The sequence below is a fragment of the Chelonoidis abingdonii genome, chromosome 2 (genome assembly GCF_003597395.2).
Source record: "Chelonoidis abingdonii isolate Lonesome George chromosome 2, CheloAbing_2.0, whole genome shotgun sequence".
Taxonomy (NCBI): domain Eukaryota; kingdom Metazoa; phylum Chordata; order Testudines; family Testudinidae; genus Chelonoidis; species Chelonoidis abingdonii.
The window spans coordinates 180800516-180828392 of NC_133770.1; the positions used below are offsets into that span (position 1 = coordinate 180800516).

Below are 27877 nucleotides of genomic sequence, written 5' to 3' on the forward strand. Positions count from 1 at the left end.
CCTAAGGCAATAATGGGGTACTTTACTAAAGTTGAATGCATTTTTAAAAATTATGTGTTCAGAGTTTTCAAACTTGTATTTCTTTTTGGGTGGAAATGTGTAGACAATCTGAAAAAAATGCATAGTGTTGCTTAGGCAGATTTTACACTTCTGTAACTTTTTCAAATTAAAAGTGTCAGGATTCAGTTTTGGGAAATAATGTCAAACTTAATATGCAAACCAAAAATTAACTATTGCTTCTACCTGGTCATAGTCTAAATTCCTTTGTAGGCTAACTCACACTAACCAATGCAAATGATTTTTTAAAAAAGCTTACGGACACCCCCCGATTTACGCAATCGTTCCATTCTGAAAAGCCTTGCATAACTCAAATTTTGTATAAGTAGGAAACATATACCTGCACGTTATGCAAAAATTTCCACAACTCAGAAATCCTATTTCTGGCTTATGGAACTTTTCCTGTAAGTGTGAATTTGCTTAAGTCAGGTCTGGCGTAACCCGGGGAGCGTCTGTATTTGAGTTCAGATATTTTAACTTTTAATTTTATACCAAACAATATTTTAAGAAATAAAAGTATTGCAAGCAAATTAAGACTAGACTTTTAAAATAAATTTATTAGATCACATAAATATTGTTTGCAACTGATACATTATCTGTTCCCTTTTTGATGTCCTTGGCACAAAATATAGCTCTTACCATAATATTTACAAAACTGGTGTAAACATCCATGGAAAATAAAATGAAAATAATGAAGTGCTAAGTATGTAGTAGGTCAATAAATAGCAAAATGGAGTGAATATTGAAGGACAAGCTGTTCATTTGTCTTATATTAAAGATTCAGCTATTACATGGGTAAAAGAATAGTTCACTAAAAAAAATAATTTAAAAAAGATTAAAATTTGATTCTTGATTCCCATTTTTCACTACTGTTGCATTTTAACAAAAACTATACCATTCTTTAATGCAGTTCAAAACTTAAGATAGTTATTCAACGCAATTTTATTACTTTAGGCATCATCTGTTTTGGTTCACATAAGGAAGGTTATACATCTATGCTTACAAGTTAGTGGTTTTGAAATCTAGACAACAGTTCCCATTTTTTCAATTCCCAATCATCTTTCCAATATGGCACAGAAGACCCCTAATGGGGATTAGTATAGAGTCTATTCTTCATGAAGACGATATTAGACAGATGTTGCCTGATACCTGGATAATGTTGAATGTGATTAAACCAGCGAGACACATTAAGGTATTTCTCCTTCTCTTGCACTGTAAGCTCAGCCTAAAGAAGGGAAGAAATACAAGATGTTAAATAATCATATCCTATTAACGGAGAAACATATGATAAGTTACAGGAATAAAAAGTAGTTTTATAAAGTCAGTTCTTAAATAGGATGAAAAATTATGACAGTCTAGCAGTGCAGTCCATTGATTTTACATTTTTTGGTTGTGGAGTTTTAAAACCATATGTTAGCTTTATGGAAGTCTGAAGATTTTCAACCATAATTTGCATAATTCAACATAAAACAGAACTGGAGGCTCAAATATATGGGTTTAAAGCAGAGATTACAAAGCATACAGGCCTGGTTCTTGTTCCAGTACCTCTAGGAAAGTGAAGAAAGGCTAGAATTTTGCATGTTTAGCAAGAGATTACTATATAGTATCCTTAGGAAAAGTTCTGAAAGACATACAAGTAATCCTCACGGTTGAGCTCCAGTCTAGGAAGCTGTCTGTTGAACTGCAGTCTTGCATCTCAGGCCAAATGCCTCGTTTACATTTTTAAAAAGCAGTACTGAACAGACGAATGGACTGTTTCCAAGTATATTCAAGACAAATAAATTAAAGGTATGCTTCTAATTTTTTTTACCGTTTGATCTAAGAGTGTCAGCAATAGTTGCTGGGTGTGGTTCAACAACTCTAGAAAAGTCCGTAAATGCAACAGTCACATGCAACAGTAACTTATTTTCTTTAGATGTACTCAGATTACTAGTATCCAGGACACAAGTGGCATCATTCAAATCGTCACAACCAAAAGCTATAGACTGAGGATCTGTCCACATTAGAAATATAACCATGAATTAGTAGGGTTGTCTGCCATGGTTAGAAGCGCATATGTGTAGTCATCTGCATCCTGGAACTAGACCCTAGTGCAGTTGTGATGAAGTAGCACAGAACGATGTCCTGGGGAGAAAGTTGGCCAGCAAGAGGGCGCTCAGAATCCATGTGACAGAGCCCTGTGCGGATACAAATTTATATCTGTGAATAGAAACTGGTATCCGCTGAACTGCAGGGCTCTCTCAGGAACCGCAGTGGTGAAAGGAGCAGAACATGGGGCTGCCAATCCCAGGAGCCAGTGCCCCATGCTGGCAGCTCCTCCTGTGAGGCTGTACCACCCTCAGCCCTATCCTCTGATGTGTCTGTACAGATCCCAGACAGGAGAGAGAGTCATGCAGACAGCTGCGTGGAAGGAATGGGGCGGTACAGCCAAATGGGAGAAACTGCCAGTGCAGGCTCTTGGAAGTGATGGCCTCACATTCTTTCCTTTTGCCACTGCAATTCCCAAGAGAGCCCTTCAGTTCAGTGAATACTTATTTGCATCCGCGCAGAGCTCTATGACAGGGAACTGGGGAAAAAGCTATTGGAGAAGGAGGAGAACAGAGAAATGAGCTAGCGGATTGACAGAAGCCTGGGTAGGAAGGGAGGTGATAAAAGGAAAGAAGAAAAGAAGAATAAAAGTAAGGGATTTGGAAGTGAGAAGGAAAAACAGGAAAGTTTTCATGTCAGAACCATGGGGGTGGGGGGGTAAGAAAAAAAGAAAACCTGGTATGTGAACAGGCAGACACTGTTAAGAGAGGGGAAGTAGAATGAAACTCTCTCTGGTACATCTGTAGATTTTATCAAGGGGTAAAAAAACGTGAAAGGAAATATAATTGGTGAAGGTGAAAAAAAACCCAAAAACAAAAAGCTGTGTTTGATGAAAACAGACCCTGAAAACTAAACAAGAAGTCACCCACAAAAGATCTAAAGTGTATGAACAGAGAGCATGACTGTTTGAACATCTATTGAAGGAATACAGTTCAAAGATGCCTAATGGACAAGTGAGGGGCACTAGGGCCTGCTTGTGAATAAAAATCAGTGAAAACGCATACAGCCACAAGAACATCAAATCTAAGGAACACTTCAAGTCAAAGAGAAGCAGGAAACAGGACTGCAAGAGTGGAGAGGGAGTTACCACCAAGGAAAGGAAAAGTTGATTCTCCTCTGAAGTGACACAGTATATTGTTCTCTCCTGTTCTTGTTAACAACAATGCATTTGGTACTAACTGCACAGTGTATACAAGCTCACAATCAGTTCAATTCACTAACTACGCATAATGCTTCCTTTGTTTAATGAGTTTTAAATCCACAGCATATTGTGAGAGTTTTCACCTTGTGTGCCCAGCAAATTTAAGGCAGTTTAACACAAAAACCTTTTAATTTTTGTGCACTTTCAATTGGATTTCCATCCAAAAAGAGCTTTACACAAATCAAAAGTAACAAATAAGTCATCTAGTAAATAAAGAATGATTCATTCACCATTTTCTAACATAATAGAAAACTGAAAATTAAGTATCTGAATAAATGTAGATTAAGCTATATAAACTGCTAAAAAATGTTTGTTGAGCTAGTGTATCCTCCTGGTTAGCAAACAAAGAGCCGATTTTAGTATAAAGGCTACACTTTAATTGTAAATCAACATGTTTTAATGGTTACCAACCAATTAAAAAAAAATAAATCAACCTCTGAAGATAAGTAAAAAAATACAAATGGAAAACATGATTAAAGCTGATGATTTAAATCAATCCATGCTGGCCAGAGCATATGTGAGTACTGTGCTAGAGGAATGTTCCAGTGGGATATTACTGTATCTGAAGATATGCCCTCACAGCATCTGAAGACTGATTGTTCCAAGTTCAGTTTGAAGCTGGAAGCCACATAGAAGATATGTCAACTCCAACTTGCTGGATAATAGGAGCAAAGAGGGAAAAAGAAGGGATAATTCTGAATAGCTTCAGTAGCTAGAGTCTTCATCTTGTAACAGTCAACTTTTGGGACTGCAAGTGTTGGCTGTAACAGGTACATTTCCCCCATAGTACTCTATCATAGGGCCGTACCGCACAGAACTGGAGTAAGAGATGCAAAGATAAGAGGGCATGGGGATAGTAAAAATACCAGAGGTTGAATGGGGTGGGATAGGAGTAGGGAAGAAGAGTAGAAAAGAGAACATTTCCTCTTCACAATATTGATTTTCCAGAACTGCCTTTGCTGAATTATTGTAACTCTGAACTAAGCCAAGCACATCTAAGAGCCCAATAGTCCTTTCAGCAGCTTGAAAACAAGTAGATTTTGCAGCATCACTTACAGCAGACACCACTCATCTCTAGATAGAGGAACTCACTTGCCAGAAAACACATACTATTGCTACTATATTTCTGCAAAAAACATTCAACAATTCAAACTCTAATCCCCTTTTCTGGTCCATTCCAATTTTGTTGAACCTTAATGAGCAAGCTCGCCTTCTACTGGTGCAGAAAGGTGAAATCAGCTCTGCATACTGCAACTGACATCACAGTTAGAAGTACACAAACACTTACATGAGAACCCATTTTTTCTGCTGCACTAGAAAATTAAATCAGCATTATCCATGTAGAAAAGAACAAAATTGGTAAGAGAAAAAATTCAGCTTTTTAGAGACCTGACAAATCAAAAAGCAAAAGCTATTAAAAGCAGAATAGAATGGTCTTAATTAAAATACCCTGTAAAACTGCCTGAAGTTCCTCACATACTGGGCACTCAATGACATGCATAGAAAAGACACCTCTGATCCCATATGATTGTCCTAAATATTCAGTGCAGTTTGACACTGGTACCCAATATAAACAGCAGCACAATTTATAAAGCAATGAAGATTATGGCAAGAGCAATGTGTATACCACACTGAGGCCTTACAAAAATCAGTATTTAAAATACAAAATGTACTGGAACATTCTGGAGCAAACTATGGTATTTTAGTAGCAGCACTGCAGTTAAAATATGTCCTTTTTTAGTAAAAATCTACTTTTAATGTGGAAGACACTGGGCTGTAAAATACGGAATTACACTGAAATTTAGCAGACAATGGGCCCAAGATTCTCACACCAGTAACTCCCAGATTTGAATAATTATTTTTGATTTACAAAAGTGAAAAAGCAGGCGGATTAGTTCTACTAGGGGCTGTTTAGCAGAGTGAAAAAACAGAAGGCAAAAATATCTATTCTGAGAACGAAACTCCTTTTGTACTCTTGAAAAAAAACAGGCGAGATATGTTACCTTATTTACATAATGTACTCTGCTGGTGCATTATATTAAAAAAGCACTTTGTGGCATGCCCTAGTTTTTACTCAGATCATAACTCTTATGTTAATTGTTTAGAGATCATCTCCACAGCATTTTTACAACATTTTGTTATAGATTGCTATATTCTGTATTTCCTCATTAAATTAGAGAATTCCCCCAAGTTAAGAAAAGCTGCTGTTCTGCTATTAAAATAATTATTGCTATTAAAATTGCTTTAATAGCAAACAGCCACTCAATTTAAGGATTTTTTTAGAGGAGGAAAACCCTTGATATTTCTATGCAGAGCTGATGAAGGCTCACCAAAGTAGTTATTATACAATGAGCCTAGAACCGAGTTTTTAAAAGGCCTATAAATTACATTTTTCAAAGGGTATATAACTTCAATGGCACTGTCGGAGTGGCTCTAGGGATTTTGCCGCCCCAAGCATAGCAGGCAGGCTGCCCTCGGGGGTTTGCCTGCAGAGGGTCCGCTGGTCCCGCGGACCTCCCACAGGCATGTCTGCAGGAGGTCCTCTGAAGCCACGGGACCAGCAAACCCTCCACAGGCAAACCGCCAGGGGCAGCCTGCCTGCCGCCCTTGCGGCGCCGGTAGAGCGCCCCCCCCCCGCGGCTTGCCGCCCCAAGCACGCACTTGGCGTGCTGGGTCCTGGAGCCGCCCCTGCGCACTGTGGTTATAGACAAATTCTCACCCTCTAAACTCTGTGGGCAAGAGTCTCACCAAGTTGTTTACGTACCGAACCCTTTAGCATAAGGATATCATGAGAGCTCAAACACTTGCACAAATTTAAAAGTGCTTAGAAAAAAACAGAGGGAATGGTGGTGGGGGACGGTAATAACAACTTGACAGTATCTTACTGGGATGGCTTGATAAGACATCTGACAAATTTAGCAATACTTTGATTAAAAAACGCGATATCAACTTCAAGTCAGATCCTGCAGCAAATTCAGCAAGACTATGCTTCACAGAGAGCCACTACATGCAATAGTAAGGATTTACAGGCTCCGGCCCCTAGCTTTAAGTAGTATTTGTTATAACAGAATACAGAAGTAAAGGAAAAATGGTGACTATTTGTTATGGCTGTTTCATCTCTTTTTTAATTTTTAATTAAAAGTCGCAGAGTCATCATGGGCAAAAGTCATGGCGATCAGTAAAACATCCCAAGAATCATTAAAGTAGTTTTGTACTCCCAAATAACATTTCCCCGTTTTGTGTAAATAGATGTTAAAGAGTATTAGGAAATAATTTCAGCTCAATATTAAGACAAGATGGAAGTTTATTAATGGACATTAACCAAAATATTTACTGGAATGTGAACCATAAATGCTGGATAAGTAGTTCAAATATTAATGAACTTGAATTGGGAACTGATTTTTCCTTCTTATACTAAGTTTTCAGCCAGTCTTAAGTTGGGGACCTGCATGTAAGAAGGCCACCTTCCCAGTTTATTAGACAGAATTCATATTAGAATAATTTATTTGATCTGAACGTGTTTATTTGACACGAACCTGATACTCTGACTGAAACTTCTGTAGTTTTATTTTTGGTTAGACAGGAAATTCTATGTTAAGTTCAGAGGTAGTTTACTGTGTGATGTATTTTTTTATTTTTATTTTTTTGTCACGGGTGATTAATGCAGTTTATGAACTGCGAGAGTAATCTTAAGTCTATATCTTTATCTCAGGAAACACTATGATGTTAAACAGAACTAAGCAGATATTTTACTGATTAGTCCCCAAATGTCCTCATATAGCATAAGCACCTCAGTTCTAACTTACAGTGTACAGATATAAAGGTTGTTTCCACATCAGAGACAATTTTAGTGAAACTAATAACCTATGGAGGAATTAAAGTTCTTACTGAAAGCTCATTGACTGTCCTTTTTGTACCCTAGCAGTACCGCTAAACTTCTGTTTTCTCTGGAACCCATGATTTAACTTGTCAGCTCTACTCTATTTTTCACCATATTCATCTACCCCCACAAAATGTACTCAAAAAATGTGTAAAATCATGAACTCATGACTCTTATGTCAAAAAGATAAGTCGTACATAGGATTGGAAGAGACTTCTTGGCTCAGAGAGTGAGGAGATATCAAACTCTTCACATAAATGCACCATGTGGCCGATTTTATAAACTCAGATTCTGCAGAACCCAAGATTTTATTTATATGTCAGTTTCTAAACTTCCTGGTTGTAAAGATAATTTTTAATATGTTAAATGAAAGTAAAAAGATAATGTATAGTTTTCACTGGTTTGCTAACAGCCTGAAAATGGCAAATGCGAACACCACTTTCTTCATTCACCTCATTGTAGTGTTAACTCTACAATAATTTGAACACTAATATTAAACTGTTTAATTACTGACTGTGTTAGGAAACAGGGAGATGGAAGGAATTGGAAATTACTGCCCAAGGGGAATTGCAAAGTGAAGAAAAAAAGGAAAATGAACAACGGTACAGGGAAATGGAAGAGGAAGGGAGAATATGAAGCAAAAGCAAAAAGAGTAGAATCAGCAGTATTAAAAACAAGCATATTTTCCCAAGGAATAGAGGTTGAATGCAACAAAAAAAAGTGTTTTTAGTTTTCCTTATTTATTAAAAAGTTTGATTTCTTCACAATAGTCATACTCTGCCCTTAATCTTTGTACTAACATACCACTGACAGTGGGAGATCAAGTGTTTACTGGTAGTATGTAATCTGAGGCAGTATTGTGTAATTTGATTCTTAACAAATTTCTGGGTGGAGGGAGGGAGAAGAAGGGCAACTCCTTTGTCCTCCTCCCATCCTTATTTCTGCAGCCAAGAAAGGAAAGAGCTGGGAACTGTTCTCGCTTTGTGGGGAGAGGAGGAAGGGCAGGCAGATAAGCTCCTTTTCCAACAGGCAGAAGGGGCTGGAAATGGGAAGAAAGAAAATCTTCAAAATTTCTCACGGCCTACTAGCCAATACAGATCCCAAAAGGTGGCCCACAAGATAGGTCCCAGAAGCAGTACTGCATTAGGAAGCACAGCACCTCCCTCCCTGAAGTTTGAGTAGGGCAATGTCATCCCAGGTACTCCCCCACTTCAAAAAACAAACACCTCCTCCCACATAAAGTTTTCAAGTTATCATCTGTCATTTTAAAATTTAAGTACTGATGTCTGGCTATATCCATAAGGGTACAATATTCAAAACAATTTGTTCTTTGTTGCACCTAGATTTCCTCCCTATTTTTATCAGGTCTGGGATAACTACCCCGCTACTTGCACTTTCTACTTTTTGAGACAGGAAATCTTCCAGGAAATTTAAAAGCATTTTTAGACATCAATATTATTCTACATACTTTTCCCAACCAATATATGAATGGTTCAAGTCACAGCCCAGGAGAACCAACTCATTTGTTTTTACCACCTGTTCTATTTCTCTAAGCAATAACGGGTATCTTTTCCTCTTTATTAGATGGTCAATTCTGGAGCAAACTGAATTTAAACATGCTTGATTTTCTTCATCTAATTTTTAACTGTACTATCTCACTTGCACTCTTACATCCTCTGTTACTAAATCCTTCATATGATACATAAAAGTAATCAATCTTAATAACATAATCATACAACAGAATACTAACATTCTATAAGATCATCTTTTTTCACACAATTAATTCCAAGTCAACTGATCTACTCTAACATTTTAATAAAATCATCCAAGATAGAACTCCTTTCATTTGCTTCCTTAATCGTGTCTCTTCTTTTCATTCCTGGACATTTCTACAGATTGCAATTAAATTTACTCTGAATCAGGGACAAGATTATTTTTCTAAAAGCAGTACATTTTATAGCGGTACTGGCTAATCTATCTTGTTGCACTATCCCTTTTCCTCAGTGTTTTTTCTGAAAAATAAATTCTGTATTTTCTACTTTAGAACTTTGACTAATCCCATCCAGATTTTTCCCCAGGAAGTTAGAACCCATTTTCTGTAGCAACATTAATTCTTTATAGCATAGGAAGTATCAAAAACCACCACCTCAGACAGTGATTTACCTCCATGATACTACTCCTTCCTTCCTGTCACTACCAGAAGTATCTTGATCTTGCCATATCTTTATGCCTTCTGACTCCGAAGTGAGCTACAACTCTTCCTAACATTGTAGTTCTAGCTACATAAAATGATCTAATCTAAAAAAGAATCCAAGGATTTCTCTCCTGCATTTCATAGACTCTGTGTAACAATTCTCGTTCTTGCTTCTTGCAAGCAGCAGTTCTCCATCCGAAATTCACTGTTCTTTTTATCATCATGTATGATCAAGTCTTAACCTCAAATCCTGAAGCCTGAGCACCTTTTTCTTAAAAAAAAAAAAATCTTGTCACCAGGTTTGTACACCCTTCTAGCATTTAGCTTATCTTCACCTACACCTTCTTGGACCAGCTATCATTTCACCAATGTTATCAAGATCAAGGTTTTGCCTTAATTTTTTGTCACTACGTTCTTCGAGTTTTATCCATTTGTTTCCTCCTCCTCCAGTTCTGTGAATGGTAATGATAAAAATTTGTGCCATCAAGTTAGGATAATCAGGAAATAAAAAGGCACATACAGAGTCCTTATATTGCATTATATAAAGGACAGTTTTAAACCTCTTTATCCAAACACTATAGATATGACATTCCCTTGGCCTATTCCACAGCTAAATACTACTTTAAATAGGGAGCCACATTTTAAGGTACATTAAAGCTCAAACACTTGCACAAAATTCTGCCCTTTTATGAATGTTAATTACAGAATGGAAAAAGTAGTATTTCTACTTAGCTAGCAATCTTCTAAAGCAAGAAATGTTTATTACTCACATGTATTAATGATTATGACTGTTATAACAGAAAAGTAATTAAATATTACTTACTATGATGTGATGTAGCCCATAGTACATTAAAATATCTGCTAAAGTAAAGTTGTTTCTGGCAAGGTAGACTTTGTCTTCAAGGTATAAGTTAAGATCCTAAAAAAAAAAAAAAAGAATTACAAAATCAATACAACAGCAGCTGGACCAAATATTAATGCAACTGATGATATATCCCCCATAGAATTAAAATGCTTGAAAAACTGCCTCTTAGGTCAATTTATATCAGTTAATAGATTGTCAGCTAGTCATAATAGCTGAAGCAGTCTTAATTATTCTCAAACAGAAAAGACTTTGTTAGGAAGAGTTGGGGTATATCTACACTACGAAATTAGGTCGATTTAACAGAAGTCAATTTTTTAGAAATCGATTTGATAGTCGAATGTGTGTGTCCCCACTAAAGTGCATTAAGTCAGCGGTGCGCGTTCACAGTACCAAGGCTTTCAGAGCATTGCACTATGGTAGTTATCTCACAGTTCCTGCAGTCTCTACCACCCACGGGAATGCTGGGTTGATGGGGCAAAAACANCCCCCCCCCCCCCCCCATGAAACAAAACAGCAAAAAAATTGTTTTATCGCCCTTTTTTCCTGGGTTATCCGTCCAGACGGCATACCATGGCAAGCCTGCTCAGCTCACTGTCACCGTACATCTCCTGGGTCCTGCTGGCAGACAGTACTACACAGCAGCATCCCCTTCCCTTGCCTTGCAGACGGCAGACTGCAATACGATTGCTTACCGTCATCATCGTCCTGTGAGTGCTCCTGGCCGACCTCGGTTAGGTTGGTCGGGGGCGCCTGGGCAGACATGGGTGCTCCTGGCCAGCCTTGGTGAGGTCGGTCGGGGGCACCTATACAAAAACGGGAATGACTCCAGGTCATTCTCTTCTTTAAGTTTCATCTAATGGAGATTCAGTCCTTCCTGGAATATCATGCCAGCTAGAGGCTTCTGCCCCAGGCTGCTCTCCCAGTCGGCAGCACTGCACGGTCGCACTACCTCAGCCTATTCCTTGCTCCCATGGCTCATGAAGCCTGGACAGTAGTAAGGAGCAGTTCAACTATAGGCTGAGCAAGTGCATAATGGTGGTAGAATGTGCCTTTGGACATTTAAAAACTTGTTGGCATGCAGTTTACTGACTTAGTTAGACCTCAGTGAAACCAATATTCCCATCATTATTACTGCTTGCTGTGTGCTCCACAATATCTGTGAGAATAAGGGGGAGATGTTTATGGCGGGGTGGGAGGTTGAGGCAAATCGCCTGGCAGCTGGTTACGTGCAGCCAGACACCAGCGTGGTTAGAAGAGCACAGTAGAGCGTGCTGTGCATCAGAGAAGCTTTGAAAACCAGTTTCATTACTGGCCAGGCTACGGTGTGAAAGTTCGGTTTGTTTCTCCTTGATCAAAACCCACCCCTTGGTTCACTCTACTTCCCTGTAAGCCAACTGCCCTCCCCTCCCCCTGTGATTACTGCTTGCAGAGGCAATAAAGTCATTGTTGTTTCAGATTCATGGATTCTTTATTAATCTGTCACACAAATGGGGGAATAACTGCCAAGGTAGCCCAGGAGGGGTGGCAGAGGAGGGAAGCACAGGGGTGGGGTAATTGTAGGAGCACCCCCTAGAATGGCATACAGTTCATCGTAGCAGCAGCATGTCTGGGGCTCTGACCCGGAGTGGCCGTTTGCCTCTTTGGTTCTTTGCCTGAGCTCCTTAAGTTTCACGCGGCAATGCTGTGGGTCCCTGTTATAACCTCTGTCCTTCATGCCCTTGGAGATTTTTTCAAATATTCCGGCATTTCGTCTTTTGGAACGGAGTTCGGATAGCATCTCCCCATACAACGATCAGATGTAGTACTTCCCGTTCAATCCATGCTGGAGCTCATTCCAGTCTACCTGGCCAGCGCATCCGAGTTGAGAGTGCTGTCCAGAGCGGTCACAATGGAGCACTCTGGGATAGCTCCTGGAGGCCAATACCGTCGAATTGCATCCACACTACCCCAAATTCGACCCAGCAGGGTCAATTTCAGCGCTAATCTCCTCATTGAGGAGTACAGAAATTGATTTTAAGAGCCCATTAAATTGATAAAAATGCCTTCGTCGTGTGGACAGGTGCAGGGTTAAATCGATCTAATGCTGTTAAATTCGACCTAAACTCGTAGTGTAGACCAGGGCTTGAAGTTGAAAAGTGATTCAGCTGGGTAAGCCCAGCAAACCCCCAAAATAAATAATAAAACCCTAAAAAACAAAACCCTAAAAAACATATGACAGTCTGTAAATGTACAGTTAAAGGATCCAGCTAGTTCCCCCACAGAATATAATCCTTCTTATCGCTAATCACTCACTCCACTTGCATTATCCATTCAATTTTAGCTTTCTTTGTTCTGTAATGGAAATATGCCACTGGTTGTATATTTTATATCTATCGTTTGTAAGATGCGCACAGACTGTGAAAGAAATATAACTCCAAAGTACAATTAATCATCTAAGAATTCTGTAAATTCTCAAAGTCATGTATTGGTGGAGTAGAAGAATATTTTTAAGATTATAGTTTGGAATTTTTATTTTTAAGGTGCAAAAATTTTGTAAAGACAGCATAGGTTTTCTGGATGTCAGACAGACTCCACTGAAACACACTTTCAAACTTAACTCAGTTTTTTTTGTTTGGGAATCTCCCAGATTAATGATTGTTAACATTTTTGTCATAAACAGATAAGGAAAGTTAATAGCACAGAAGTACTTTATATCTTTTTGACTATAAAGGGTTAACAAGTTCAGTAAGCCTGGCTGTCACATGACCAGAGGACCAAACAGGAGACAGGATACTTTCAAATCTTGAGGGAGGGAAGTTTGTTGTGTGCTGTTAGAATTTGGTTGTTGTTCACTCTGGGGCTCAGAGGGACCAGATGTGCAACCAGGTTTCTCTCCAATCGCCCTGATACAGGCTCTTTAAGTTCAATTAGTGAGTACTAGATAGATAAAGCGAGTTAGGCTTATGTTTGTTTTCTTTATTTGCAATGTGCATTTGGCTGGAAGGAGTTCAATGTGATATTTTGTGAAAGGATTTTAATTTGTATTTGATACTTAGGCTGAGAGGGTATTCCCAGTGCCTATAGCTAAAACCCTGTACCTATTCCATTTTAAATTTACAAAGATAATTTTACTGTTTTCTCTTTAATTAAAAGTTTCTTGTTTAAGAACCTGATTGTTTTTTATTCTGGTGAGACCCCAGGGGACGGGTCTGGATTCACCAGGGAATTGGTGGGAGAAAGGAGGGAAGGGGAGAGAGAGGCTAATTTCTCTCTGTGCCAGGATTACTTTCTCTCTCAGGAAAGGTCTGGAGGGGAAGAGAAGGAAGGGAGGAAGGTGAATTTTCCTCTCTGTTTTGTGAACAGTAGTTTCATCACAGTGATCTTCCAGGGGAACCCAGGGAGGGGAAGCCTGGGAGAGGCAATGGTGGGGGAAAGGGTTTACTTTCCCTGTGTTTAGATCCAGAGGGTCTGGGTCTTGGGTTTCTCCGGGCAAGGTTTTGGGGGGACCAGAGTGTACCAGGCACTGGAATTCCTGGTTGGTGGCAGTGCTACAGGTTCTAAGCTGGTAATCAAGCTTAGAGGAATTCATGCTGGTACCCCATCTCTTGGACGCTAAGGTTCAGAGTGGGGAATTGTACCACAACAATTTTAAATGGTGTTGATACACAGAATCTATAAAAGGACAGCTCTGCCTCAATATTTTATGAAGTTCACAAAAGTGTTTCCCCTCTCCCACAGATTTTAGCAAGTCCACATGAGGGGTTGTAAGAATGGGTACTGAGTAGGGGAGTTGTACCTGGTTGGGATTTGGGGATAGTGAATAGAGGATGGGGAAATTTATTCACAGTGAAAAAGTTCTATATCTGGAGAATTCTAAGTAGCCGAAGCTTAATACACATAAAGAACCTTGCTTTTCCTTGTCCTTTTCCATATCTCCCAGCCCCCAGCACCTCATCTTTTTCATTCTTCTCTTGTATTCTATCTCGTTCTCTGCATTCTTCCCATATCTCACCAGTCTTCTGCTTCCCTCCTTCCCTGTATCCAATTCCCCACCCCACTAAACAAGACAAGAAAAGCCAAATAGCAAACAAGAGGTGGGGCAGAGGTGGAGGAACAAACTGAAAAGTCTTTAAATTTATGTGTGTCTCTTCTAAATGCTAAAGTAAAATGCCCAGTTTTGCAGTTCCTCTTGAGTCTGGGAGCTTTCTGACCTTGTTCCTCTGCTAGGTGGAGGCAGGAAGAGAGTGAAGACATGTACACTGCTTCCTCTCCTCCATATATTTCTTCCAGTCTTCCTGTGCCACCTCCCTCTAGACCTACCGAAAGGAGAAAATTCAAGACCCCATACTCTGATTCTAAGATAGATGGGATGTTCACCCAAACACTTCCTTGTTACACATCTTTACAATACCCCTGGAACCCACCCCACCAAAACCAGGGAAGCTCTTCTCCTTTATAAGGCCAACAAAACAACAACATTTTCAAAAAGTCAAAGACTTAAACACAACTTTACAACATCTTTTTTGATGTTTCCAAGTTTCTCTAAAAAACGTATCCTGGCATGATATGTGGAATATTCCTTTTCAGGCAGACTGGCTGCTTTTTGAGGAAATTTAGGGCAAGGGGAATGGGACTGATCATCGGCTTTATAATTAGAAACTAGCTTCAGTATTAACTATAGAGCATCTCCATAATCCATTTTTTCGGGAATACTACAGCACAAAAACTACTAAAATGGTGAGCATTTACATGCCATTTGATATTACATTTGAAGAATTTGGCAAATTTTGACTTCATTATGCCAATTTACTATTTCCATCAACCTCTTCTTGACTGTCTTCTGCACTTTTGCAATTGTTGAATGTCCTCTGTTTTGATTTCTATTTATACAGTAAATCAGGGAAAATGTTAACCTCTATACAGTTAAAACTGTATAAGGTCACTTGCTCCTAGCTATATAGCTTTTTTTTTTTTTATTTAGACTATCTGCTGCCTTGTTCATATTATTTAGCTCTCAAATTACTTTAAATATCAAGAAGGGCAACAACAGTATTATAGAAATTGTTTAGTCACACAAAAATGTGAAGGCTAATGCAGTGTTAAGGGAAAAGGCTTGCAGAGCTAATCTGTAAATCAACTTACTAAAGGGCTACATATCACCTTGCATAAAAATATATTAATAATCAGTCTCCAACCGATATTTTTGGTTGTGTCACTTACTAAATGCAGCTTTATCATCATAACAAAATAACTAAACCTATGTTGAATTCAATCAGAATACCAGAGACTCAGTCCTAGTTGTCTCCCCCCCAATATTTTTCCACATCCTGCATAAAATTATAAAATCTTCATTGTGCAAATTAAAAGCTAAATATCTAATACCATCCATGATAATATCACACTGTTTTTACTTGTACTTCAGTGAACAAAATTTCATCAGAAAAGTTACTATATACTTATTGCATTGTTTTTGGCATTGGAAATTTTTCTAAAAGGCAGACGCCATGAGTTTGTGTAAAAAACAGTTATGCACACACAGTACAGCTTACATGTTAGGAATGGTAAGACAGATCATAAAAAAAAGTTTGCTCCTTAGTTACATTACTGAGCAAGTTCGCTTAATGTTATACATCCAAATATTCATAATATTTCAAAAATATTTCACTTTTATAAAATCTAAAAATTGACACTGAGTTTACTTTGAAAAATTCTAGAATTTGGGACACCGGATGGAATAAAAATGATGAGTTAATTTAGCAACTGGAATTAGATCAGTGTGCTTTATTCTTAGAGGAATAAGGGTTAATTTTTTCCCCCTGTGCTTTGGCTATCATGACAGGATTCCTACTTGGTAATATAATATTTAAGATTATATTATGAAGCAGTAGCATTCTATAATGCTGCAGTATAGGCTGAGATTATTTGTTATTTTCTGAATACTTTGGGAGTGTTTAGTTCATTTCCTGCATCATGGACTACTATAAGGATTCCCATGGATGAATTTTATATGGAAAGTATAAAATGTCTGGTATTCTAGAGATATGTCTACACTGCAATTAAAAATTCCTCAGGTCCTGGGGATTTTAGTCAAACTAATAACCTAAAAAATATGACAGATGAGCTCCCAGAGTGGACTGATTTAAATCAAATGATTTAAAATCAGCAAGCAGAACAAACAGATTTAAGCCAAGGTTAACTGATTGATTCTCATTGGCTGGTAACCATTAAAACATAGTTTTCCAATTAAAATACAGCCTTTACACTAAATTTGCTGCTTCCTTTTAATAACCAGGGTATACTACATTTATACAAATTTAAATATATATATAGCATAACTCACATTTACTCAGATTATTTTTCCCATTTTTATTGTTAGAAAATGGAGAATGATGCATTTCTTATTTAGTAGATCAGGAGACGGCAAACTTATTGGCCTGAGGGTCGCATCAAGTTTCGTAAATTGTAAGGAGGGCTGGATAGGGGAGGGGATCATGGCCCAGCCCCCACCTATCTGCACCATCCAAACCCCTCGAGATCCCTGCCTCATCTACACACCACCATTCCCTGTCCCATGACTGCCCCCAGACTCCCACCACCCCATCCAATCCCTTCTCTCATTCCTGATGGCCCCCCTGGGACCGCTGCACAATCCAACTGCCCCTTCTCTCTGTCCCCTGACTGCCTCCTGCCACCCCATCCAACCCCCACTCCTTCCTGACTGCCCCCCAGGACCCCTGCCCCCATTCAGCCCTCTGTTTCCCTCCTGACCACCACCCCAAACTCCTCTGCCCTCTTTCCACCCCCTCTGCTCCCTGCCCCCTTACTGCGCTGCCTGGAGCAGCGGTGGCTGGCGGTGCTACAGCTGCGCTGCCCAGCTCTAGCTGGGCCGCAGTGCCACCACCACCACACAACACAGAGCACCAGATCAGGCTAGGCTTTGCAAGTGAGCTGCCCCAGGAGCTCACAGCCCTGCCACCCTGTGTATTTTTTCTAACCTCTCCATATACACAAGTGCTGTAGTTGCCACAAGGATGTTATTTGCTTGTAAATGGATAGGAAGGTTGTCCATGTTATCAAAAAAATTAAAAACCCTCATCAAGGCAATGCAAATAATTGACAAGATTGTTTTGATGCTCTGCAGGAGTTCTATTCCAAAAAGGTAGAAAGATCAGTTTGAGTATTCTATACATTTTCTTTTCAACAAGACCTTTGTTTCAGAATCTCTTAACAAGCACTAAACAGTTTGTTACTGAGGTTTTACAGAATTGTAGCATCTCATTTGAGAGTCAACTAGAGGCAGCCTAGTTTACAGCAGAGGTGACTGAACTGCTTTAGGCACATGAAACACACAACTCATTACAAATTGCGGCTTTAGGCTGCTATTGTCCCAAGACTGCCACTATGCATTCCAGATACACTGTAAAACCACAATCTCAGACTTGCCTGCCTACTTTAGTTTTTATCCCATATTCCTTTTTGGCACAGGATACTTATCTACCTCAGTACTAGGCTGTCTCTTGTTCCAACTATAAACTCATGGTGGCAAGAGGAACAAACAGAAGCAAAGAAATAACTACTGTTCTTTAGGAACATTTCTACAGAGGCAGTATTTCATGCAATATTGTTTCAGCAAGAACTCTGGCCACCTATCACCACATATAAATGAGTATCTCCAGGAAAACTGCTATCACTGGTTAAAATTAAGTGCTGAGACTCTTCTTCCTCTCCCAAGATCTGCTTTGTAGTACAAGGAGTGAAGTTTTTATTTTGTTTGGAAAATTTACATACAATATTTAAATATAAAATGTGTAAGACAATTTCTCTTTCCCCCACTATCACTGCTGCTACGATCAAAACTGCGATGTGGAAGTTGTCAGATAGGGCCTGTTTTTTATAACTCTGGTCTAAGACTGCTTTTGTGTCCAGAATTTAGGTCATTTAATACTTAAGTACCTGATTTACAGACATAAAATGGTACTTTGATATCCAATACTCAAGCAATTATGCTTGCTGCACTGTGGAAACCTGGTTACGGCCAAGTTGAAAAATCTGCCTTTTAATCTGTATTCCAAAAAAGCAAGAAAATTAAAATAAAAAGTACAGATTTACATTCATATTGTCTTAGACTAAACTGAAAAGGAAAGTTTCCAAGTTTCAAGCGAAGGGAAAGTGTGTATGGTTAGCAGACATAACATAGTATACCAGTTGAAAGGAGTTGTAAAGCCGTGATTCTAGTATTCACAATGTAAATATACAGCAAAACCCAGCAATCAGAATACTTTCTGCAAACCATAACCCAGACTGAATAAATGTAGTAACAGTGACAGAATCTGTAAATATCTACTTCTTATATTTAAAGCTAAGAGAAGAGCCTATAACCTGAAATATTAATTTTATTTATTTTTTAAAAACATTTAAAACAGATTCACTTTCCAAAGTAATGATAATCAAGCATGTCTTATAGTGAAACCATTTTGCTCTCCACAACCGTGACCATTTTATTGATGTTGTGACGATGTATGCCATAATGCTTTATGGGAATATGACATAACTAGAGTATGTTTTATGCTACATGTGCCATGTAACATCTCTGTAAACATTATGGTTTACTGAATCTATTCATCCTATTTGTACACATATATCATTTCTATACTTGAAGTTATGAATACTGGCTGTATACTTGCTTGATTTCTAAGTAAGCTTTGTAAGGTATTTGATCAGCTTCTTTAGAAAGGAATTTACAAAGTTAAGTACCCAATAAAGAAGCACTTAACGAACAATACATCTTGGAATACTCCAATCCACACAGAAATCTTCCTAGAGACATACAAGTTACCATGTGGGCAATGGCTTCTGCCTGTAAAAACTGTGAGTCATGTATGGACATGTGATTTGCCCAGGTAACTCCAGAACTCCATCTTGGAGCTCGACTTTGCATAGGAGAGAAGAGGGGGGTCTCCACCCACAAGAGAAAGTCTATTTAAGCCCATGGGAGACCCCTCCATTTGGTCTTCAGCAGGCTAAAGAGAGCGCCTTTCCACCCCTAAAGATACCTGAAAGAAACTGGAACATAAGACAATACCTACAGGGGGTACGAGTGATTTCTGGACCCAGACTAGTCTGTAAAAGGAAGCTTACTGTAACTGGTGAGGTGTTATTTGTATTCAGTTTCTTAGACATAGACTTCCATGTTCTATTTTATTTTACTTGGCAATTCACTTTGTACTGTCTGTTTCTACTTGGAATCACTTAAATCCTACTTTATATATTTAATAAAATCATTTTTTTACTTATTAATTAACCCAGAGTATGTATTAATACCGTGGGGCAGCGGCAGGGAAATGGCTGTGCATCTCTATCAGTGTTATAGAGGGCAAACAGATTTATTTGGGTTTAGACCCCACTGGGAGTTGGGCATCTGAGTGTTAAAGATAGGAACACTTCTGTAAGTTGCTTTCAGTCAAGCCTACAGCTGTTAGGGGACGTGGTTCAGAGCTGGGTCTGGGTTTGCAGCAGGCTAGCAAGTCTGGCTCAAACCAGGCAGGGCACTGAAGTCCTAAGCTGACAGGGCAGGAAAGCAGTAGCAGAAGTAGTCTTGGCATATTAGGTGGCAGCTCCCAAGAGGGTTTCTGTGATCGAACCCGTCACAGATGTTATTAAATATTTATATTTCAGTAAGGCCAAGATGTCCCAGTCATAATCATGGACCCCTCTGTTCTGGGCGCTGAGCAATCACACAAGACAAGATCCTCACCCCAACAAGTTTACAATCTAAGGCAGGAATCCTACAATCTAAGGCAGGAATCCTTACTCTGTGCAGATGATCCCATATACGAACACAGACACACACTGAACTCAGCAGGGTTCTGCCCACATGAAGAAGCCCGCATAATCAAGACTACAGGTGGTCAAAAAACATTAAGTGTTTTCCATGAAAACTTCTGAACAAAAAATTGTAATGTTCAAAAATTTTCATTGAAAAGTTTTCCTTCTTTTATTTTAAACAAATGAAAAATGTTTCTTTTTTTGTTCCTGAAACATGGGTCTCCCCGCACATCCCAGGTAGGTGTCCTAACCACTGGGCATGTGTATGTGGAACTGCCAACAAATCGTGGGGGGAGGAGGGGGTTGTCATAAACAGATGGTTAAGGCTTAATGTCTCTTTTACCTGTAAAGGGTTAACTAGCTCAGTAAACCTGGAACACCTGACCAGAGGACCAATCAGGAGACAAGATATTTTCAAATCTCGGTGGAGGGAAGCCTTTGTTTGTGCTTTCTGGGTTTTTTGTTTGTTCTCTCTGGGTTCTGAGAGGGACCAGACATGTATACAGACTCTCCAATTTTCTGAAACAGCCTCTTCTGTTCCATTTAGTAAGTACCAGTTAGAAAGGCGGTTTAGTCTTTTGATTGTTTTCTTTATTTGCAAATGTGTATTTTGCTGGAAGGATTGTATCTCTGTTTGCTGCAACTTGTATTTGTGCTGGGGGGGGGGGAGGGAATCTCTCTAGTGTCTATAAGCTGAAAGACCCTGTAACATTTTCCATCTTGATTTTATAGAGACAATTTTTACTTTTTTTTCCCTCCTTTCTTTTATTAAAAGCTTTTCTTTTTAAGAATCTGATTGATGTGTTTTATTCTGGTGTAAGACCCAAGGGGAGAGGGTCTGCACTCACCAGGGAATTGGTGGGGAAAAGGAGAGAAGTGGGGAGGAAAAGTCTGATTTCTCTCTGTGTTAGGATCACTGTCTCTCTCTCAGGGAGAGTCTGGGAGGGGGAGAGTAGGGGCGGGGGAAGGCGAATTTCCTCTCTGTTTTAAGATTCAAGGAATTGAATCACAGGAATCTCCCAGTGTTACCCAGGGAGGGGAGAATCTGGGAGGAAGAAAGGAGGGGGGAATGGTTTATTTCCCTTTGTTGTGAGACCCAAGGGGTTTTGGGGGCCAGAAAGTGTCCCAAAACACTATACTTTTGGGTGGTGGCAGCTCTATCATTTCTAAGCTAGTAATTAAGCTTAGAGGGGTTCATGCAGGTTCCCCATCTTTTGGACGCCAAGGTTCAGAGTGGGGAATCATACCTTGACGGGGGGAGATGACAACGAGAGGAGGGGCGCGGAAGAGAAGAGAGTTATTCACCCAGTTCTACCCACAAGTTTTTTGATTCACTGAATTAAAGAAACCCCCCAGAATTTCCAAGAAAATACAAAATTTTCCATGAAAATGTTTCCTCCAAAAAGCTATTTTTCCTTCAGAAAGTTTGATATAAAGTTTTAACCAGATCTCAGAGTCCCTGAGCCCTGGCTCCAGCCTGAGCCCAGAAGTCTACACTGCAGTGAAATAGGCCTGCAACCTGATCCCCACAAGAGTCAGCTGGCATGGGCCAGTCATGAGTTTTTAATTGCAGTGTAGTCTAGTATTCTACAGCTATGACATTTTGTACTTTCTATATAATTTTAAAGAAGTTCTCTTTCTTCAAATTTAAAATGTTTCCGTAATTTTATATGGAATTTCAGTGCCATGTTGTACACTTTTAATAATAAAATTAGGCCTCTTCAACCTCCTACCCTGATATGATAGTTAAAATTAAACTACTTTTGACATTTTTGATGAAAGGATCCAAGAAGTCTGAAGAAGCAAATGGAAAGGATTTTAGTTTCATTTTAACTGGGTAAAACTTAATGGTACCCTTCCCCGTCCCAATCACAGCTTCTGAAAATAAGGGAGAACAATTTTTTAAGTCTAAGGCAGTGAGGAACAGTCAATAAAAATTCCATACATTAGTAGTTTATAAATATGAAAACATGAGATTATGGAAATTTCTCTCTATGCTTTCACTTATGTCTTCTGATATGTGAGATGGTGATATTAACTCATCTTGGCATCCATCCATTTATCCAATCACCATAATATCTAGACTTGAAGTAGATCCCACCTTGTTACTGAAGCAAAGAGTCGTTCTCAATAAAAATAAAACAAATATTATCTTGGATCAGAGTGCAGGCCTATTTACATATATTGGGACTTCAGTAGTAGCTTACCGATGTGAGGAAACTAGCCTTTCTGGATTTAGAAGAGACTATATAGTTAAACACTCTCTGAACTTTATAGGCACAATTACATTCCCTCTCCGTTACATTCTTACATATTAAGTTTTTACAGTAGAGCAGAAGGCTTGCTTTATGTATTCTATAGTTAAAACCATTTCCTTAAGTTTCAGGCTGTTTTTTCAATAAAGTTAAAAAAAGGCAACAAATTTAATGGCAAATGATTTGAGATTGTCAATATCCACCCATTTCTATTATTAAAGTAAATACACATATGTACATGAATATACTGTCCCCAACACAACAGCTTTAGTGTCCAGTCACTCCAAAATTCAATATTCTGGTGGTAAAACAATTAAGTTATCCTTACCTTCAGAATTATTCTTATATCTTCTTTATTAGAATGTCCAGCTATTTGAGTTACTCTGTATTCTAACCACTGCTGAACTATTGCTTTCTCTTCCGCAGTACTTCCAAGTAGCTGTTCTTTCTTAGCTTGTTTGACTAGATGGGTAGCTATAGTAGTCAATCCTGTTAGACTGGGACCATTGTTTGTTTGAAGAACTGGAATCTAGAAGAAAACAAATACCATGTAAGTTTGTCATGTTCAAAGGTTAGTCTTTGTTAAACAACTTCACTACATGGTATCCCAATATGTTCACTTTTAATTAAGCGATTAAAAATATTAATGCTAAGAATAATACTTCACATGTAAAATATTTAAATTATTCTTAATCCTTGGGTTGATTTTTTTTTTTTCAGTTTCCACTGCAGGTAAAAAAAAAAAAAAAGATACACATGCAAGATAGAACATATACACAGGGTATTTCTAGTTCAATATAAGCAACCCATGCCAAAATGCGTGAGAGCATCAGAATAAGAACTATCGTCTACCAGAAATCTTCATAGGTAACCTTTGATACACATTTTCAAGTGTAAAAATAAAACTTCAAACTATAGAATCAGCAAACATCCAACTTTTCTGGACAGCCATAAATAAATCATACCTGTCAGATTTTTTCAATGCTTATTCTAAATAACTGCTTAACGATTGTGAATGTTGTGACTTTACACAGTTAGGTGTAGGAACATAACTCTAGTTATCTGTCTTCCTGAGTTATACAAGTCTAGTGACTGACTAAGTTACTGGGAGGAAGTTGTTTCAGGAGCAACAGCAAATGTGTTGTTTCACCTTAAAAAAATTCTGCATTGCACCTCTCCATGCTTAGGGTTTAGTGTTAAATTTTAAAAATATTATAGTAGTGAAATTACTTCGTTTTTTTTTGTGATACCCTTTAAATATAGCACATGTTCTTTGTTCCTGTGAATTCCTATACAAATAATTGTCAAGTTGTTCAACCACCTCCTGAAGAGACTTTGCCAGGTAACTGTAACAGCAAATGCTGCTCCAAGAGGAAAAAAGGAGATACAAATGCTGTATCAATCTTTACCCATGCTAAGGAAGTCTGAGCACAGTTCAACTAGTAACAGTGGAAACTAAGAGACTCACACTTCACAAGCACCCTGTGTTTCCAATACTGTGCCAGTGAATTAAGGTAATTTGGAATAAGGCACACATGGAGTTAATCAGGAATAGCTAAATCCAAAATAACTCCCAGTGTAGAAAAACCCTTAATCAATCTGCAACCTCCTTTTTGTTTTGTGAAGCTCATTTTGATGTAAACTGTTCTGTGCCTTCACCTGGACTCTGTAGCCTCCATATTGAACTGAAAAATTTTTGCACCAAGTAGAGGGATAATAATGGAGGTTCGATAAAACCCGATGACCTCTCATTCAAATAGAATCACCCTAGACCAGTGGCTCCCAAACTTGTTCCGCTGCTTGTGCGGCGAAATCCCCTGGTGGGCTGGGCTGGTTTGTTTACCTGTCGCGTCCACAGGTTCAGGCCAATCGGAGCTGCTGGAAGCAGCGCGGACTGAGGGATGTACTAGCTGCTGCTTCCAGCAGCTCCCATTGGCCTGGAGCAGTGAACCACGGCCACTGGGAGCTGCGATCGGCCGAACCTGCAGACGCAGCAGGTAAACAAATCAGCCCGGGCCACCAGGGGTTTTACCTGCACAAGCGACGGAACAAGTTTGGGTACCACTACCAAAGAGCTGGCTATAGCCCACAGAAAAACACAGTTCTCCCAGGTGGGTTGGTAACCAATAAACAAGTCACTTGATGGTGTTTGAGGCTGACCTGCAAACTATGAAAGGACAAAGTCTGCCCTGTACAACTCTTTCTCAGTTACCAGAGTGAGAAGGCAAGAATGAATAGAGGAGAAAAGGGGAGCAGCAGAACCATGGACTCTCCATACAGATGCTGATCAAATTACAAAAGTTGAGTCCATATTTACCAAATTCAATAAAATATGAGCTATAGAAGTCAAACCTACTGTTGTCTAATTCTAAAGTAGTGTCCTCATCACTGTAATACAACCACCAATTTAATGATGAAAACCATTAAACTGGACAAGAACTGCAACAAATTTCACACCAAAACGATTTCCTGGCTTTGTATTAAACTTTATCATAAATCACTGAAAACATATATAATGAAAAAGTTAGTAGACCTTTATGTATGTTGTACTTCAAATTGTAAAAAGAAAAATTACCTATTTTACTCATCTGAGCACCCTGAAAGTACAAAATGTAATAGGCATATATTATCTGAAATATATTCAAAACTATTACAGTTAACATTTCTGATCCTAACAATGACTGATATTCCTAGAGAAGTCATCCATGACTATATTAATTTAGTTTAAGATCCCAAACCAAGTTTAATCTTGTTATGTGTACAACTTTTAAAACCAAGAAAATTTCTCAACATAGAACATTTTCTTCTAATTATTAAGGCAGCATTATAGAAAATAGAAAACTGGCTTCAGTTCTTAATACCAGTCTTCCCTACTGCCAGTGCCACAACTATATCACTTTAGGCTGTACGTGTGGGCAATTGTTTTAAAGGAAATCAGTAATGTACTGTGAATTAACCCTTTGGTTTTACTTGACAAGACAGATAACCATTCTGTCCATGCATGACTTTCAACAGTGGGTAAGTATAGTGCACAATATTCTTTGAAGTCATCCAGTAAGAAACTGATTAGAATATGATGGCACTACAGAAAGCATGCAGTGGAGCACCCATTTCTCTCCACAAGACCTTGCCTCTCATTGGGAACTTGAATTATCATTAAGTATCTTAAACAGAATAAAGGCATTAGACAGCATGTATTCTAATTATTAAACCAGATCATAAACCTAAGAATTATGTTGCTATTTTCATGATAAAGACCCAGACTTTAAAAAACGTAAGGTCCAATCAAACAAACAGAATCTCAGTGTCCCCCTGTAGCTATCCCGCTCAGCAGTAACCAGCAGTTAGTTCTTCTCTTGTAAAAAGAAATGTGCTACAGCTAAACTTGAGACTTCTTAAAAAAATCATGTAGAAAATGAACATTGATCTAATTAAAAACTTCAGAATATTAACTGAAATATCACAAATGTCCAACTATTCAGAAGCAGAAGAATCAAGTTATATTTCAAAAATGGTTCATAAAGATTGTATGCCAAATACTTTTGGCATTTAAGCATTAAGCATATTTCCAGAGAGTCTAAACTAATTCCTGATCTAATTTAAAAAGGCCAACAAACATCTAGTTTTTCCAGTGATAACAGATGCCCTGATGTACTTATTTCCTTCCAATTTTATGAAATTAATGATCTCATGTTCACTGTCACACAGCCAATATTCAAAGTACAATAGATATCCAATAAGGAATTTTCTGCAGTATGTTACTACTTTTAGCTATTGGATACTATCAGATCTCCAGGATCTGAATTAAGGACAGACTACTTTCCTCATTGTTACACATAATTATGCTTTGGAAGACCATGAATTGTGTTGATTGCCTCCTAATGCCAAAATAGAATAGATTTCTAATTATAGGAATCAAAATTCAATGCTGAATATTACTACTGAACAATTAAAAACCTCTTCAGCAAACAAATGCATGGTACACAAATGTATATTGAGGTCAACACTGAGAAGCAAAGGATTACACAAATGTGCATTCAGAGCAACTCAGTGGCAGTACCACTGTATTCATCAACAAGCACGTGGCAACAACTACTTGCTCAGCAGTACTGAGCCAGAAGTCTGCTCTTTCCAGGAAGTAAAAACTGATAAAAGTTGCCATGTAGAGAAGATAGAATGAATCATGCCAACCCTAAATACAAAATATTTTGTACTGCATACCTGATAAAATAGTATACCAAAAAATTCAGAGGTAAAACAGAAAAATAGATACACATTAATAATATAATAAAGAATACATCTTGTGCAGCTGGCTGATCTAGTTTGAACTGAATGATTTCAAAGCTGCCAGAAGCAAACTTGAACATACCATAGTCTTAAAACATAATGCTGAAAAACCAAACTACCTGTTCCCCATACTGGTATTATAAATAAAATGCTACTTTCTTCATTGGGTTGATCAACAAATCTAGAGAACATGGTATGTCTGCAAGAAAAGGAAATTAATATCATTTTACAATAACTCAAAGGCCTGAGCATAAAGGGCAGGCAAAGTTGGGAAGAATGAAATTAATATGCAAGTGTTTTGGGACAGATTTCACGTTACTTTGATTTTATATTGGCAAGCCCATTTGTTATTGTGAGGGCTCTGTGTCTGTCATTGAGGTTGCAGAAATCATGGATTCTGTGACTTTTCCCAACGTCCGTGACTTCTGCAGCGGCCTCCTCAGGTGGCCCCTGGGACAACCACACCTGTGGCTGCTGGAGCAGCTCTGCAGCCAGCCACATGGCTGCTGCAGCTGGGGCAGTCCCCGGGCAGCCAGAGTAGCCGCTGCTGGGGCAGTCCCCGGGCAGCTGGTGGCACTGACCCCAGGGCGCCCCTCCAGCAGCAGTCCTCCAGGATGCACCCTCCCTAGTAGCTCCTCCGCCGGCTGATTTAGTCAAGGGTATTTATAGTATAAGTCATGGACAGGTTACAGGCCTATGAATTTTTGTTTATTGCCTGTGACCTATCCATGACTTTTACTAAAAAGACCTGTGACTAAATCACAGCCTTAATTTCAGGTGGCCCCATGCAATATTCTCCTTGCAAATGTGCTTCCCACAGTTATGCACTATTTTATACTTCAACATGAAGGGGGAAGTGTCCGTTGCATTTTAGGCCTCATCTAGGTCTACGCTGGTAGCGCTGGCCAAAGGGAGAGGGAGGAGCGGGAGGAAACAGGACAAGCGCGAGGACTGCCCGTTTGTTGCGCGCGCACATTCCCGAGTCGGTCCCCAGTTCTCCCCTCGCATCCTTTACCTTCCGCTCCTCCAGGGCACCATACTTGTTCCCTTTCTTCAGCCCCAGGAGCTTTTCTAACAAAATCAGCTCCTCCGGCCCGGGCCCCACCGCAGCTGCCATCGCTCGAGACAACCCGCCCGAGAAAGGAAGAGGAAGAGGAAGAGGAAGAAGGACGAGTCACTCAAAACTAACAAACTCCAGCACGATTGGACAGAGCGGCCCCACCGCCTAAGTAACGTCTCCATCCAT

General features: G+C 39.0%; 1 protein-coding gene across 1 annotated transcript; it reads right to left on the minus strand.

Annotated features, from left to right (window-relative positions):
- Positions 1–587: 587 nt before the first annotated feature.
- Positions 588–27877, minus strand: EEF1E1 (eukaryotic translation elongation factor 1 epsilon 1). The gene is given in 4 exon segments (XM_032765252.2): positions 588–1282; positions 10244–10339; positions 22673–22873; positions 27647–27877. Coding segments are annotated over 4 exon segments (669 nt in total). The 3' UTR covers positions 588–1141.